The 18033-nt window shown below is 35.2% G+C and overlaps 2 protein-coding genes and 1 long non-coding RNA gene across 3 annotated transcripts in view; 2 read left to right on the plus strand and 1 right to left on the minus strand.

Moving 5' to 3' along the window:
* Positions 1–2452: 2452 nt before the first annotated feature.
* LOC138327409 (paramyosin-like) lies at positions 2453–9003 on the plus strand. Its single transcript, XM_069273478.1, has 9 exons — positions 2453–2603; positions 4239–4537; positions 4879–4989; positions 5388–5482; positions 5714–5837; positions 6517–6602; positions 6809–7086; positions 7439–7722; positions 8368–9003. The coding sequence occupies exons 2-9, from the start codon at positions 4255–4257 to the stop codon at positions 8550–8552; spliced, it is 1446 nt and encodes a 481-aa protein (XP_069129579.1). The 5' UTR covers positions 2453–2603; positions 4239–4254; the 3' UTR covers positions 8553–9003.
* A 7207-nt stretch (positions 9004–16210) lies between these two features.
* LOC138327414 (uncharacterized) lies at positions 16211–17779 on the minus strand. The gene is made up of 2 exons (XR_011209044.1): positions 17681–17779; positions 16211–16752 (listed from the first exon to the last, which is right to left on the minus strand). It is a non-coding gene; the product is annotated as an uncharacterized lncRNA (long non-coding RNA).
* LOC138327411 (Na(+)/citrate cotransporter-like) overlaps positions 17373–18033 on the plus strand; it is a 36909-nt gene continuing 36248 nt past the window's right edge. The window contains exon 1 of the mRNA XM_069273480.1: positions 17373–17563. Coding sequence (XP_069129581.1) covers positions 17465–17563 — 99 coding nt within the window. The 5' untranslated portion in view covers positions 17373–17464. The remainder of the gene's footprint in view (positions 17564–18033) is intronic.

An 18033-nucleotide genomic window follows, 5' to 3' on the forward strand; every position in this document is an offset into this window, starting at 1 on the left:
ACACACACTACTGATGTTGGGAGACACACACTACTGATGTTGGGAGACACACACTACTGATGTTGGGAGACACACACTACTGATGTTGGGAGACACACGCCAAATACAGCTGTGACAATCATGTCCTGTAACATGTTGTAATCACATCTACATGTCAACAAATACTGCCCTACATGTGCACGTGTTGGTTATTCCGGACAAAGCGATTTTTTTAATTGTGTTGCATGGATTGATACTGATATTTCATTAAAAGCTATTTACTATACATCCTTATGAACCATTGTTGAACAGTGTGCATAATTTCTAAACGATTTATTTGTTAATTAAATTTTAATTGAATGGACATCTTTTATAAAAATTTGAATGGAAATGGGAAGTGATTTACAATATTTTAATTGTGTATATGATTCAGAACTGTTTTGTGAACTAAAGGAAGATAAGAAATTGTGGATCAAATATGAAATTTTGAATGATATACGAATAAGTTTGTCGAGAGGGATACCATATTTTCGCAATTTTGATAATAACGTGATGCTTGAGTACATTGTAATTTATACTTGTAATGTTAAAATGATATACAACTTTTTATTATAATAAACTTCTCAATTGAATTTCGAGGTTATAATTAGCAAGCATCGACTACATATATATACATGTATATTGATTCGTGACTTACTGGTAATTTCTGGTCCGATTACATTTACTTGTAAAAGACATTGATTTGATACATCGAATAGTTTTGTTTGAGATGTCGGCGATGGAATTTTATCAATATCGTTTTCACCTTAACTTTGGTTGTTAGCGTTATCATCAACTATGTAGCCTTATAGGCAGCGCCATACAAGAATCTCGACTGATCATGGTTTGGAAAATCTCGAGAAATCTACCAAAAAATATATTAAGGAGATAGTAATCATCAAAAGCAATAAATGAAAATAAATAATTTATTTACCGTTATCGTCAGCCCCGAGCAAACATAATATTAGTCGACTGATCATTAGTGACATGGCCTTGAATGGCGAATTTGGGAATTTATCTTTGGAAAAAAGAAAATCGCTTTATCAAGTTATTCTCGCGAGGGTACAGGACAGAGGGTAAAAGTGTCATGGCTTATCTGGTATAGTCGGGGGATCAATGGCTGGCCGATTTGACGAGGAAATTATGGAAATTGTGTATCAAGTATTGACCGAGGAAAATGGAGCGAAACATAACGACCATCTAAACACCCTAAAACTCCGATCAAAGTTTAATATGAAATTGATTTATAACCGCACGCTGGTTTAACAAAGGTATAAGGCTTTTCGGCAAGGTGAAGGTAATTGTTGGTCTCAAAAACATATATCTGTGTCTCGTTGACTGCAGGGGACATAGGATGTATGATTATGACATATTACAGTCTTTGTGGCATGAACAATTTGTTCGTGTTTACATATATTGTCCATTGCACCGTAATAGAAAATTTCATGTAATAATCAGAAATATGTAGGCCTATTTATCTGACAGATTTGGCAGATCTTAGCTAGCACGTTAATGGTAACGCTAATTCTTGAAGAGCAAAATACCGTAACTTTAGAATTAACTGATTTAGTATATCGCATCATAAATTCACCATGAAGCATTAAGTATTCTACATCACTAGATGTTCATGTGTTTAGAAAACTGAAAGGAAAATATGAACAAATAGACAACTTCAATGAGAACACGTACGCATTCGGAGGAAAAAAATGGAATAAATAATCAGTTGCGTCATAAAGAAAAGGTTTTGACCAGAACTATAATCGGGGAGAAGATAAACTGCGCTGACTAGCAACTTTAGAGCGCAAACACGTTTTTAAAAATACAGGTATACATAATATTGCCAAGTAAAAATTGAGTCAAACTGATTCCGACCGACGTACATATATATTATCCATATATATGTGTTACAAAAATTGAGAATGTAAATAAGAGAACTTGGAAATTTAGAATAATGTACGGATGCTCTAACGATTGAACTACCTACTTTTCTCAAAGTCTTCGCTTGTCCAAATCCCTACATATGCAAACTTGATAAACATTTATGCAATACGCTTTATAGATTATAACATGGAAAATGTACTGTAAATACATTATTTTGTAGATAGCTAGAAATATTTACGATTAATAGCTATTATGCAGCGAAATTAACTAAAAGTAGACCGAGAAAAACCTAAATTTTACTTCGATAGTAATTATTTTTATTAGTTTTCATACTAAATCCGACTCTCTGATTGGCAGATTATTTTCCTTCATTTACCATAAAAATAAAATTTGCAAACTGATATTTAAAAGTTGAAGTTAAAAAATAGTAACATCAATGCTTAATTTGTAAATAAATCTTTAGAAATTGTTCGTCGAAAGCTTTTGTAATATCTGATCGTTTTTGAGCGCCAAACACAGGAATGCTGTTAATACGTCACATATTTATGACGTCATAATGCACAACGTCAAGTTGAACGAATTCAAGATTCATTTGCATGTTCTGATCAAAATGTAAAGATTTTGTTTATTTTGGGAGGTATTCTGGCTGACCTGTGAAGACGCATCCTAAGCCAAGCGAGCTAACTCTTACTAGTCGCCAAGGCGTAAGTTTTCAATGCAAATCACTCATCACATTGTAATTCTGTATTCTGCATGAATTTGGCGGGCAAATATGTTCAACAGTATTTTGGCGGGCACTCGCGTAAGGTAAACAGATTGTTTTTGGTTGTCTGAAAGTATTTTGTTTCTTGGGATAATTCTAATGTAAACGTCAATTTTAGTCTGTATTTCTGTATAGCAAATCTCACTCTGGTTCCATGTCATGCTGAACGAGTTATCCCACGTTATGTGAAAGACTGTATGTACCTTCTTCTTTAGTTAATCGCCATCCGTCAATATTGTGACGATTATAGGCGATTCGGCACAGTGGTATGGGAAGGGGGTTATATACAGTACATTATATACCATATCAGAAAAGTGGAAATAACGTGAATGTTCTCCATTGGATCCATTGCTTTTTCATATTTTTTATATTTGTTATTTTGAAGTTTGCTATCTGATAGCAAAGATATTACTGTCAGTTAACATAAATGTTCTGTGGTTTATTTTGATAGTATCCTGCATATTATCGTCAATATTGGTTGCAAAGATACCATCTTGGTGAAAAGATGAAAACCAAAATTACGTTAAAAAAGATTTTAGTGTATAAAATGCAGTTTGAACACAGACAAAAATATTTTTTTTATACCAAAAGAAAATTAAGAATGTTTTTACCAGGTAAGATTTCTTTGTTATTGAATGTCAAACCCCAATGTATTAAAAATTACAAAAATGTGAAAAAGCACTGGATTCAATGGGAAATAACGTTGTTTTCATACTTTTGGTCGATAAGGTACTGTACCAACATCCATAATCATATCTTACTTAGAAATGACTCCACAGGAAAGAATTACAAAGACCAAAGAACAAAATGTAATATTTCATAAGAGTATAGACAATATTAGCAAGTTTCATGTTGATGGTACACACGTACCATACAAAACGTGTTACCAGTTGTATTGCAAAATCTACTTGAACCTTTGCGATATTGAAAGCTCTTCCCCATACACTGCCCAAGATAACGAACACCATTTCCAAATACTACATTTGTATGTCTAGCAAACTTGGATTGAAGGTCACACAATTATATATCTAGTTCGAATGATTCTCATGTTATATCCGCCCAGTACAACTGTAACAGGAGAGGAGAAAATGTAGCGGCCAGACCGGGATTCGAACCCGGGACCCTCAGAATACTAGCCGAGTGCTCTACCGACTGAGCTACCTGGTCACCGATGATCGACCCAGTCCAATCCCGCTACACTCCTCCCTCCTTTCTCGAAGTCTTCGCCCTCGAAGACACACGAGACCCTTCCAAACACCACCACCGTGGGTTATGTAGTTGGGCGCCAATTTTGTAACAGGAGAGGAGAAAATGTAGCGGCCAGACAGGGATTCGAACCCGGGACCCTCAGATGTACTAGCCGAGTGCTCTACCGACTGAGCTACCTGGTCACTGATGATCGACCCAGTCCAATCCCGCTACACAACTGTCTTTGCGATTGAACAACGGAACAAGGTTTGTATGGTCGTGGGTTCGAATCCCGGTCTTTTGTATATGTTCTATCACAGAACGTAAAATGTGTATGGTAACATTCAATCGCCGACCTCAAAAGATATTCCCAATTTTTGCCTTGTAGCATACCTCTAGTTGTCATGGCGTCCCAAGAGATCGAGGACGATTTGGATGCTCCTAGCGAGGTCATTATGGACCTCCGTGGTAAAATCGAAAACCTACGGGAGGTTAACCTAGACCTAAACGCTAACTTAGAAAAACGCCGAACTGGTCTGAAGGAAGCCGGTAACAAGATCCAACAGATGTCCAGGAACATGCAGCAATTCCATACAACCTTGGCAGCCATTGACAAACAGATGGAGGACAACAGAAGTCGCTTGCGTGACCTTGACCGCATGCACAAGGAGCTACAGCAGGAAAAGAGTAAATGATTTTAAAACATACTGACAATTTGATACAGGAAATGGTAGTAACGTTAAAGAAATGTATTTTTTCGCATTGAACAGCAAATCATCATAATGCAATTTATATGGTATTCATTTACATGTAACATGTTTCCGGCAGAAACGTAATACTTGGTACATGTACATGTAACAACTCACAATCATTTCTTTTAAAATGATATGGTGAAGAATGTCCGTCTTGGTTTAAATGCAATAAAAGTTTTCCAGTCCTCCCTTTTTAAGCACACCCAATGATGTTATCTGAGATAGCGTGTGTGGGTATACATGTAATTATCTAAGTAATTTCCATTTCTCCTTCAGGTGACATCAACACAGAGTTGCGATTTCTGTCGTCAGAGGATGCTTGGGCAGAACTCAACTCTGGTCAACAGTATGATGAGGAGGATTTGGAACAGGAGAAACGTTTTACTGGTAACAATTAGGGTCAAGGTCATTATGTTTAACCATCGTCCGAATTGCATGAACAAATCAGGTTACGGGTTCAATGTGATTATTCTAGATCACGGTGTCATACCTGTTATACAGGATTATGTTATCAAGGTCAAAGTCACCAATCTAGACCACGAGGACAAGGTTGTTTTGTTTCAGAGCATGGAACCGTATTGATTCTTCTCACAAAGATGATGCTGGGTTCTCTGTGAATCCATCAGGCCCGCTAACGAGACATAACCTCATCCATGAAGGCAAAGTTGACTACGGAATTTGTGGACAGTGTAATTACTATCTTGTTTACTCACAAAAATGATCAAATAAATATAACCATACACGTTTTGTCACAAGAATGATAAGTAACATTTTTTGTTCGTCAGATTGGGCACGGAGTGACCTTTCCTCTAAGCTGAATGACCTTGACCTTGCGAAGAAACGATACGCGGACAAGGTGGCAGAGAATAAAAAGGAGTGGGTTAGTATTAACCTGGTTCATTTCGTGTTTATTATACTGGCAATCCGAGATATTGCAAAAGCAAATAACCAAACACGTCTTTAATTGAATTATTTATGCATTTCGTTTGTTGTATGGTGGTAAGATTTTTTCGATATCTTTTAAATAAATACAATTTACAAGAAGGTCACAGATCTGGCCAAATCATTTGATTTGTTATTGAAGTTTATACCAGTTTATAATATTGACTAGGAAATGTACAAGGAGGATGTATGGAAAAGTCAAATGGAGGCCAAGACCTACCTTGACGATATCAACGAGGTCAATGAACAGGTAGTCTCACGCTTCAAAAGTCTACTGAAATACGGCGGCCAAGGTATGAGAAAATGTTACCAGTAAACAGAGGGACTAAACTGTCTGGAGACCTATAGTAAAGATTGGTTTATTGTTATCTAATAAAGAAAGAGAATATCAATGAACTAAGGATTATATAATTACATTTTTTGTATGTCATCAACACTCAACATTAACATTTTCCAATGACCAACGACTTCTTCACGTAGTTTGATTCTAAAGCCATGATAAAGTAAAGGTATTGTATAGATCTGTTGTAATGATTTTGTGTCTATACAAGTATAATTCAGATCTGTTGTAATGATTCTGTGTCTATACAGGTATTGTATAGATGTAGATCTGTTGTAATGATTCTGTGTCTATACAGGTATTATTCAGATCTGTTGTAATGATTCTGTGTCTATACAGGTGTTTTATAGATCTGTTGTAATGATTCTGTGTCTATACAGGTATTGTATAGATCTGTTGTAATGATTCTGTGTCTATACAGGTATTGTATAGATCTGTTGTAATGATTTTGTGTCTATACAGGTATTGTATAGATGTAGATGTCTTGTAATGATTTTGTGTCTATACAGGTATTATTCAGATCTGTTGTAATGATTTTGTGTCTATACAGGTGTTTTATAGATCTGTTGTAATGATTTTGTGTCTATACAGGTATTGTATAGATCTGTTGTAATGATTTTGTGTCTATACAGGTTTAGAGGAGACAGACAGAGAGAGTATCAACGACACTATCAGGTCCATTGGGATCGAGTCGGCGATCCGCGCAGAATCCGATAAGGTTTGTACCGATCATTTGTTCTTGGAAAGTTGCAGACTTCTTTACTCAATTACTCTGTACAATTAACATTCTTCTAACAGAATGCATCTTTGTAGACAACTGCCAATAGGATATTTGATTCCGTGACTATGCAATGCCTGATCTCTAAAGAAAGGTACTCGTACTCAAAGGAGGTCTTTTGTAGATATAATGATTCCTTATTTCAGTGTATGGAAACTCAGATGGTCAGCTGGGACATCGAAGAGGAAATCGGACAACTGTTGAGGCACAGAGAACAAATGTGGGAACAGAACTCAGCCCTGATGGAGGATATTTGTGCCTTGCAGTCTCGGAATCAAAGGGAGACAATCATACCTCTAAAGCGTTCAGACAAACACACAGACCTGCCTAACAGGGACCTAGCTCACCAAAGACGTCCGAGCAGTGCCGAGGAGAGTGAGGAGAACGTACCGGAACATGTCGGAGGGGGCATTTCACTCCACAAGTATGTTGGTCTTCTGAAGAGTCATCATTTAACATCAATGATAGGGGGTTGTTCATATAATTTGTCTATAAATCCGTAGATTTAAATGATTATCTTAGCAAGAAAATATTTGCATCACAGAAATTACGACTGCTTTTGTCTGACAGGGATTGGTTAGTAAATAACACAGGGAAGAAATGTAAGGCCAATATGAAAGGGGGATCGCCGGAATCAGTGGTCGCTAATGAGAGGTTTGTCTGAATTCGAATCCTCACCATAGTTTTACGCGTGATTGCTGCGTATCCAATTGGACCTTGCACCAAACACATGAATCTGGTCTTCAAATTAGTTTAGTGGAATCTTTGTATTCAAGGTGCACAAAACTTACCGACCTCTCCCGCCTGTATAAGGAGCCGGAGATAATTCAGCCGAACAGTGACGAGGTTTCGACAGTCCAGGATACACCAGTGGACGCTGGAAGTGGCCAGCTGGAGCTTGGTTCGGCTTCTGGAGGTCATGACCTTCCCTCCTGTGACCCTCCCCCACAGAAGGATTCAGAGAGTGATGAAAACGAACCGGAACCAGAAGTTGAGGAGAGAGCAGAACAGTCACAGCCGTCACTTAGGTCCCGGCATCCTCAACATTTGGAAAATACACGTAGGTCTTCGTATTGGTGTTAGGATAACAATATCATGCTCTACACTGTAATACAACGTATTTAACTCGAATACTGCCAGTCTTTGCTGAATGCCTTTGTACGGGGTCTGCAACACTTTCCTCCTTTCTTATATTCTTTGTCTCCGCGTTGTTAATTTCGTCCTACGATGCGGTATACTAGTTCACGTATCCTATATTTATACTAGGTAGGGTGACCACGTGTCTGGATCCTTACTCTACCTTCTTGCGTTTGAACCAAGACGTACTTCCGTGGTTTCAGTTTCTGGATGGCGTAAAGGCATGACCAATATCCATCGTTTCGGTTGTGTTCGGCTATCTCGCTGCTTAAAAGTTCACAAGATAAGATTTTTTATAAGATGTCTTTAAGCTCCTTTGCACTTTTCTAATGCCGCGAGTAAAACAAAAAGTGTACGTTTGATATGCGGGTGTAACTGACGTGGTCAAAAATTGACGCGATTGGTTACATGTATGCGTATTCTTTGCCTCGCCAGCAGAGCAAACCTGTGTATAGTTAGATAACGGAAGCGTTCGAAATTGAGTAGTGATAATTTTATCAGTCGTTCTCAACGTAATTTTGTTCTATGTTTAATTTTAATTTGTTTTGCCCTCTTGTTCATAACACAGTAATGTCGGACCTCATGGTGTCAAAGATTCGAGGACGGGCACAAGGGTCAAATCCACAGACTGGTCACAAAGACGCGGAGACGGTGGGCGGACACAACCTTCACGGCCTACAGGCGACAGCACGTCGGCCATCCGCCTTCGCCTTTACTCCTGTGCAGAAGAACAGCCGTCAGAAACGGAATTAACGCGCGTCATCGTAAACTTACAATAAAATATAGATTGGTATCTGTTTTTGTGCACACTGTCACATACTATATACTAGTACTTGAAGTACCAACGTGTTTTATATTGCATTAGCGTAATTAGTATAACAAATAAAACAGCAGGATCAAACGGGCCTGTATAGTTCACCTGAAACAGATGCTTCACTTCGTTATCATTTGTGTGGTCTCATCCTGATCCACCCTCCGTCAGTACTGACGGAGTGTAACGAAGGGAGGTAAATTTGATAGACCGGAATGGTGCTGTCTCGAAGGTCTTCCATTTCACCAGAACCTTTCTGATGTTTAAACCCTTGTGTGCATGTCAATATATTTTGTAACTAAGTGTTGGGGAATCCGTGTTGGTGTTTCGACATGTAAGTTTAACGTAAAGCACAACAGTAGAATGTCACCTACGAGGATAAACTGTATACATTGTATAATTTGTTGTGCAAAGTTTTCTTTTTTTTGTGAGCAAAAAAAAAACGCCTTTTCACTATATAAATAGCATGCAATGTTTTATGTAAATATATAGGTAATAAATATTCAAATGCTTGACTACCATGTAATTAACATTTATGGTGATCACAAAGGGATTGCTCTACCTGTCAAATTAAAGGAAGGTCTTTTCTTTGCTCTCTTATTTCCTATCTCTTCCTTTGAAACATTTTGTTAACATGGGAACTGCATTTAAGTATAAGTTACATTTCCAACTCAAGATGGCTTCCTTTCAGCCATTTTGTTTACCAATTATTCTCTCTCAATGGAATACAAATGTATACAACAACAAACATCAAATTAAGAATACAAATGACAACTACTAGTAGTCAACCATTACTTTTGTTTTATTCCAAAATGGAATGATTATATAAATAAGCACCAAGGAAACACTACATTTGTACATGGAAAGTTTGAGAAAGATCTCTTTTTGAAAGTACAGTAACAGTAATGGTTTTAAGTAGTCCATGGAGGGATGGATGATGGGGTAGCTAACATCTAATGAAGAGTGCTATAAATTAAACAAGTTTGATTCAATATATCAGAAATTTATTATACATCTGGGAAAAAAACATGGTACACTTATAAGTCAACCTGTGATTAAATTTCACAATGAGCTAAAAAAGAAAATTTGTAAAAGTATCTGATGGACGGAATAGATTTATTATTACAAAGAAGAAAAGTAAGTAATTTATTTATAGTCTCGTCTATCAAAGTTACTTCCCTTTGTATCATGCTGTCAGCACTGTCACAGTGAAATGAACAGAAGTAAGTGTAATAAATCTGAATATAACACCTGACTTGTACCAAAATAAATTCTCAACAGGTAAACATTTACTCCACATCTTGAAAGAAATATCCTGTTAATCAGCTATTAACAAAAAATATTGATTTAAATTTAACAAAGAATGAAAGCTATAACCATGCAGCTATTTAATAACTTCTTTTAACAAGGGGAGATAACTTGAAATAGGATCAATGATTTATGTGTTCCTTTTCTAAAAGTCTCAAATGATATTTGGCTCATTACCTATGAAATATTGTCTGATCCAAATATCATTTACAGTTCAATGATGAATTTCTAACGTTGATAGAGCAATATTTGAACAATAATTGGTGTTTAATTGTGTCTATATATATATGTGTCTAATGAACAAAACAAAAATATATATAATAATTCAGTTTGCTTTGGGTGCATGCACAATCAGTACTTCACTCCATATAGGACAAATATATAAAGTGCCACAGAACTTTTTCGGGATGTAATTAATTTATATTTATTTTAAAGTAAAATTAGAAGCTCAAACTTTTCAAAAAGGTGATATTGGTTTTTAATAAGTAACTTTTGTAACTGAAGAAAAAAATTATTCACTGCTCATGCTAGAGGCGGTTGAAAATCTTTAACATAAGTGGGGCTTATTTTTGGTGTTTTTTTGTCCTCAAGTCTTATTTTCTGATTTTCAGATTTGGTGATACCACATAAATCTGCAGTCAAACTCATTATTTTATAAGATTTTCATTTGACAATCTTGATACATTAATAATTTCTTATACTACAGGTCTATATTGCAGTTATCCATCATAACTTAATCATTCACTTTGACAAAATATACATGGCATCATTTGACTTTTAAATGTGTCAAGGTCATATATTTGGACAAGTTACAATAAGCTCCTTATTAAGATGGCCACAATCAGACTAGAGCTAACAGCAAGTGTATTTAACAGATTCATCTAACATGCTTGGATTCAAAGACATTGCCAATACAGTGTACATAATATAAATATATATCTGAAGCCTGGCATTTGCTCCGAGGTAAAAGATAAGAAGTTCTTTGTATTATTGCAATTTAAGGGAAATTTAATGGAACTGATTATAATAAGTAAATTAATTTAGTGACCTTGAGGGAAGCCTGATTATCCTTTAACAGATGTTGGTCTTTGAGCCGATAGGTGATAATGAATTTGCTGTTTGTAGAGTTTCAACATTACACACATAATATCATCCATTTGAACAAGCCTGATTATCCTTTAACAGATGTTGGTCTTTGAGCCGATAGGTGATAATGAATATGCTGTTTGTAGAGTTTCGACATTACATATATTCCAGGTGACTTATATGAACAAATAAAGGTCACAGTCATGTCATTTACTGTACAGTAACACCTTCTTCTCAACATACAGACTCCAAAATCTTATCTATACTAGGTCTCAATAATTATTTCAATAACCCCCCCCCATTTACTGAATTTTGTTAACTCTCCAATCAAGATCTCTTAATTTCTCTTCATTTTACTCTGTCAATATATTCTGTCTTTACAAATTACATATGTATTCTGTCTTTACAAATTACATATGTATTCTGTCTTTACAAATTACATATGTATTCTGTCTTTACAAATTACATATATATTCTGTCTTTACAAATTACATATGTATTCTGTCTTTACAAATTACATATGTATTCTGTCTTTACAAATTACATATGTATTCTGTCTTTACAAATTACATATGTATTCTGTCTTTACAAATTACATATGTACCTCCCTCTCAGAGAAGGTATTGATATGATGTCATTACTTTATGAGCAAAACTTGCATTGTTTTTTCTCAATATGATATTAGCTTATTATCAAAGGATTTCCAAATAAAAATCTAGCCACAAGCTAAGGGCAGATAACTCAGTCTCTTTGATATGCAAAAACAGAATTCAATAATTATATAAGGTCATTAAATTTAAGTTGTATAAACAACGTTGCTGTACTGAACTGAGGAGAAATTTGTTTACCTTCAGAGTAGTGGATAGTTGGAACAATTTACCAGAAATAGTCGTGAACGCTGAAACCACAAAAGACTTCGAAATCCTCTTAGATAACCACTTAAAGGACAACATTTATAATAATTATTGATATATGTATATATATGAGCTAACAAATACCTGTACCATTGACATAATTGTAATATATATTTTGATGTTTTATGATATGGATATAGGGGCTTCTAACCTACGTCCATTAACTTCAATTAAATTCAATTAAATTAAATTAAGCTCAGTCAACTACGATTGCTGAGAATGAATGAATAACAAATAGCTGACTTGAGTGCTAAGAATGAATGGAAAACAAATATGTACCACACATATTTAAGAAAACTTTTCTTGCCCTTTGGGCTGGCATAAGAAATTATAAAACCAATAAGCATAATACAAAACACAAAAACATCAACCATACTAAAAAGAGCACCTTGGAAGTTAGGCACGGGTTTCTACATTTAAACACGTAAAAAAAAGGACACTTTAAATATATTTTTACACTTTAAAATAACATGAGTATTCTGTAAGGAGTGGCATTTTACAAATACTTTTAAGGACCAATATACATATGTATCCATAGAACAATATAAGAATTATGTATATAATAATAGGCATCAAAGGGTGATTCTGGATAATATGTTATAGATTTTTTTAGATTATGTTTATCAACTAAAAATTATGCAACAGTAGTCATAGTTACATTTGACTAATAGTGCAATATAATATAGATAATGAACTGAGTATATATATATATATAAACACAGAGCCTAATTTTTATTAAAAAAAAAGTTACATGTTAACTACTCTTACTAACTGGATAATATCTGAACGTACATACATGTATTTATATATCAAAGTTCTGCAGTCTTGTTGCAGTATCACTGTTTATCACACCAATTACATTTCAGATTAAGCAATCTCAACTACAATGGTTGCAGGTAGCTCATTTAAATACATGCACTTTAACATTAATTATCTTACATGAATATTACCAGTGGTTTTGAAGTAAAATTCTATAATTCACAAGTTTCCATAACCTGGTCTGGATAGGTTCTGCATAAAAAGTAGAAAAAAAATAAAATAAAAATGATGCAAATGAAAAATAGACTTGACAAAATTAGAGTGGAATAAGGTTAGTAATTACATCGTATAAGGCCACTGATTGTTGGATTTACGACCCCGTCTTTGACTCTCAATTATCATTTTATGTTTTTTCCGATAATGCCTGGTTAGATCTTTCTGAAGCCCAAATAAAGCTGGACATTTTAAACACTGAAATCTTTTAAAATGCACACGGTGGACATGGTCATCTACTTTCTTTTTTGTGTCTGCTTTGTAGTCACATGACGAACAAAGAAACATTGGGATGACATTGACCGACGTCATAACAGATGGAGGGACGCTGGCTCCATCACCTTGCCATCTATCTGCAGGAGCAGAGTCGGTGTGAGGCACTAGGAGAGGTGGTGAGGCACATTGGATATCTGATGAACAAACTTGATGTGGCTGGATTGTTATCGTTCTGGAGTTTGAACCTGCAGTCTTTGCTGCATCAAGGAGCCCACTAGATTGAATGATACTATTATCTGGTGACTTTCTGCTGGGACCTCTTTCACTAGTTTTAGTTACCTCACACTGCTCTTGTTTTATGGTGGCTGTTTCACTACTGTTAGTTGATATTTTGTATACTTGACTATCACTGCTGCATGATTCCATAGTTGGCTCATCAGAATTTTCATAATCAAAAGGTTCCACTTTGATAACCCTAGATATCTGATCACCACCACTATTCATTTCAGCACTTTTTTCTGTAGTACGATTTTCCTGATTATCTGTTGATAGTTCACTGATACTCTGTCCTCCAGTAACTATGGACGCCTGGTTCACTATGGTGTAGAATGGCAGTGACTGGTTTTTTAGTTCCCTCTGTGGTTTTTTGTAGACTCTACATGACCTTAGGGACTTGTAATGGTGTTGTAGTTCTTTCTGAAGTCCAAATCCTTTGTTACAACTTCTACATTTCCATGGTTTCAAATGCACACGCACCTTATGATGATGAAGGCTGCGACTACACTGTGCGACATAGTTACACTCTGAACATGTGAGTGGTTCCCCTTGAAACTGATTTGTAGTCTTATCTAACTTTGTATCTGATACATAGCTATCATCTACATATATACCATTTACAACACTTTTCTCGGATGTTGTGTGTGTTAAATCATTATTATGAATTCCAGGGGAATGCCAAGGAGATGAATTGTTCTCACAAATATTGTTAATATTGTCTCGGACATCCTTGTTACCTTCAGAATCACTCTCTACTTCAGTTAATGTAATAACATGTACATCTCTGTAACACATTTCCTGGGAGTCATCCGCGTCCCCATGATGTTGTTCTTCAGAATGAACATGTCTATCTTCACGATGGATTTCCTCCTCATTGTTGTCTTTATCACTGTTGTCTGATGATGGAGTCGACTGTGTCCCATGTTCTCCTCTTTGAAGGAACATGGACTTTGTGTATTGCACATTTGGCTTTTTAAAGTTTTCTGATGCCTGTGAAACACCACCTGTGTCAAACTCATTTACAACGTTGTGGTAGAGAACTAGGCCTGACAATAGATCATGAACCGTTTTCATCGTCTGCCAGTTTCCTGCCAGTCTTGGTTGACGCCCTTGGACGAATACAGCGCCGGTCATGTCACATACCTTTTGTATCACATTCACTGTGGAGAAGGGAAACGAGCGTGAGCAGAGCTCTTGGAACTCGGGCGTTATATCCGCGTATATGTGAGTAAAAATTGCAGCCATTGTTTTTCATTAAGTGTGGTACAGTTAAAGTCAAAACTTACATACTTGATATTGCAAGAAACTTGTAATGCACTCGGTTTAATACTTCAAAACACGACGATGAGGGATGCTGACAGCATTGACGATCTGACAGCTCTACTAGAAAAGATTTCCAATCAAGGGAGAAAACTCTTGATAGCCTGGTTCGGGCACGTTTCCTTTATATACATGTACACAAAAAAAAAAAAGGAAAAAATGATAATAAAAAATTAAGTAATTGTTTTAATATTAATTTCTATTATTTATCTTTAATAAGGACATATGAAAATCAAAAGATAATTATAATATTTACTACAGTATGCTTACATGTAAAACTTCAGGAAGTTATTGGCCAACATCACAAACCAGTTATCAAATCGAACGAATACTCCTGTATAATTATTTGTAAATCGAATAACAAAATATTTGCCTTCAAATGGATTTTTTTTACATACATGTAAATAGTTTCTTCTTCTTCTTCTTATGATGATGATGATGATAACTGGTCATCATTTTAATTATGGACAACTTTACCTCGATATTCTAGAGGTTACTATCACTGACGTTGTATCTACCCCTGGATTACAAATATGTACATATATGTCATATTAAAACTAAAGACTGAAGGGATTTTGTAATAAACAGGCATGCTTCAGGCAGGGTAATTTTAGAAAATATGTAATACAACATTGTCATTGATATGTGATATATAGTATTAAAGGCCCGCTACCTTTCCGAAACGGTTTTTGATTTTTAAAATGGAAATGTAAAACGAGATTAATAATTTTGTCGAGTGGCAAAAGTTATTAACTTAACGTTAATACTACACTTATTATCACTTCCTAAACAATTTAATTAAAATAAATAAAATGTTAATTTTCATAACGCGGGTCGTCTTATGTTTTCCCCGTCGTCCTAAATACCGCGCGGTAGTTGACTATCACTGCGGCAGACGGTAAAACAGCGAAATATTTTTATCATATATTACGCAGGAAATTTTGCATATGTTTGGTGTTGTAACCTCATCTTAGGCCATCGGTATATATTTTCTGAGGTAATTAATGTTTTTAAGAAATCTTTATATTTTGCTCCGGAAAGGTAGTGGGCCTTTAAAAATCAAAAGAAAAGTAATCACTGTGATGAGAAAATGAGAATAAAACACAGTATCAGGTATGCAATGTATGTATGTATGTACATGTATGTATGTATGTATGTATATATGTGTGTATGTAAGGGTGAGTGTATGTGAGGGTGTATGTACTTATGAATGTATGTATGGATTACTTCTGTCTGTATGTATGTATATATACAGTGTTTATTGCATGTTTGCTTGCATGTAAACGTATAATTGATAAGTGTGTACTGTATGCATTTGTTAAAAGTGTATATTGTATATTGTGTCGGTGTATATGTTGAAGAAGAATAGAAAAAAAATCAGTTTAAAAAAAGAAAATTTGCTGTTAGCTGGTGGTTAAGTGATTCTCTGCTGCTCAGAGTGAAAAAAAAAAAAAAAAAAAAAAAAAAAAAACTGAAGGCTATGTGTTCGAAAAAATATGTACAGGTAGATTGGTCTTTTGGTGTTCATTAAAAGAATAGAATATCAGTACACTGTGATTGACTGTTGCTTTTAAGTTGGGCGTCGTTCTCCCTTTAATCTTCAGAGGAAGTTTCTGATGACCCTTGATTGATCACGTTTGTTCTCCTGAATTGCCGCTCTTCATTTTTGTTATGCTTTAGACCAAGAGTAGATATAACGACAGTGATAGTAACCCTTAGAATAATGAGGATGTGGAAAACTTAATAGAAACTTAATCCATCGCGTGGACTAACAATATATGACATTACATATTACTTTTAGAGTTTTTAAACACGTTGGTCAGAAACGTCTTTTGACAAATATTCACTACAGTAATTTCTACAAGATCCACTGGACATGATTCCTCCACATCTGGGATACAGTAGTACGAAAGGTGCTGACTCGCTACAGCCATGGATCATCCACCCATACAGATATTTCAGGAGCCAATCTTCGATAATACACGATAATCTATGACAGACAAAATACAAGATAAACAAAGGTAAGATAATCACAACAATATCGATTTGACTTGTATAAGTATATTGGTGAATCTGGATTTTTTATGGGATTTTTTTTATCTCATTGAAGAGAAATGAATTTCAAAATTTTGTATACTCGGGATTTTGTGTTGCTAGCTGTTGAGGTAAGTATAGTCACCTGTATTTACATAAAATGTAGTTATTCTTAGACTTACAGACATAAAATGATGTCGTCTTCAGACTAAACAGTATAGTAGGTCAGGTTCGGTTCAAGTACTCGTATCTCGTGTATTGTTTTTGAAATGGGTGAAATATGTTGTTACAAAAATGTATAAAAACTAACAATTAACAACTCACAATTCTGTTTCGGTTTTTTTTTCTCCATATAAATAAACAAATACAAAAAATTATCAAACGTTAACTGTTTGTTATGACAATTTAGTTAAAACACTTGCTATACAAACATAGTATTGCCATGTCTATCCGATTGTTCCCTTTAGTGCTTCCATACATATGTATCTACAAGCTTAAGGTGTTAGGTAACACGTGAAAATGCTATATATTCATTATAGGATACGTGACATAGCATACTATCTTTTCGTGTGTAGATTGACGTTTCAATATGTGTATATTGTCCACATCTATATATATAACTTTAGATTATTTTTCGCAAGTTTTTACATCTGTTTTCGCGGTACACGATGTGGTTGGCAGGATTTGTACGTGATAACAAACCTTTGTTTCTGTTTTTGATCCCACCCGTATTACTACTGCCGCTGGTGATTATAGGAAACTCACAGGTAAGTCACCTCTACGGTTACTATATATAGAAAATATATGCTAACCTTTACCGTATATAGAATGTATTGGTAAGTCAACCATAAAAATAAAAAATAAATTAATAATAAAAATCTTACCTAAGCCAACCGTAACCGTATTGAAATTTGACAGTCATGATGATCCATATATGTAATGGAGCCTGATCAGGTAGTCAATCATCCACAGGAAGCAGGTTCCCTTTGTTTCTGTTTTTGATCCCACCCGTATTACTACTGCCGCTGGTGATTATAGGAAACTCACAGGTAAGTCACTTCTACGGTTACTATATATAGAAAATATATGCTAACCTTTACCGTATATAGAATGTATTGGTAAGTCAACCATAAAAATAAAAAATAAATTAATAATAAAAATCTTACCTAAGCCAACCGTAACCGTATTGAAATTTGACAGTCATGATGATCCATATATGTAATGGAGCCTGATCAGG

This window comes from Argopecten irradians, chromosome 7 (assembly GCF_041381155.1).
Source record: "Argopecten irradians isolate NY chromosome 7, Ai_NY, whole genome shotgun sequence".
In the NCBI taxonomy this organism is placed as follows: Eukaryota; Metazoa; Mollusca; class Bivalvia; order Pectinida; family Pectinidae; genus Argopecten; species Argopecten irradians.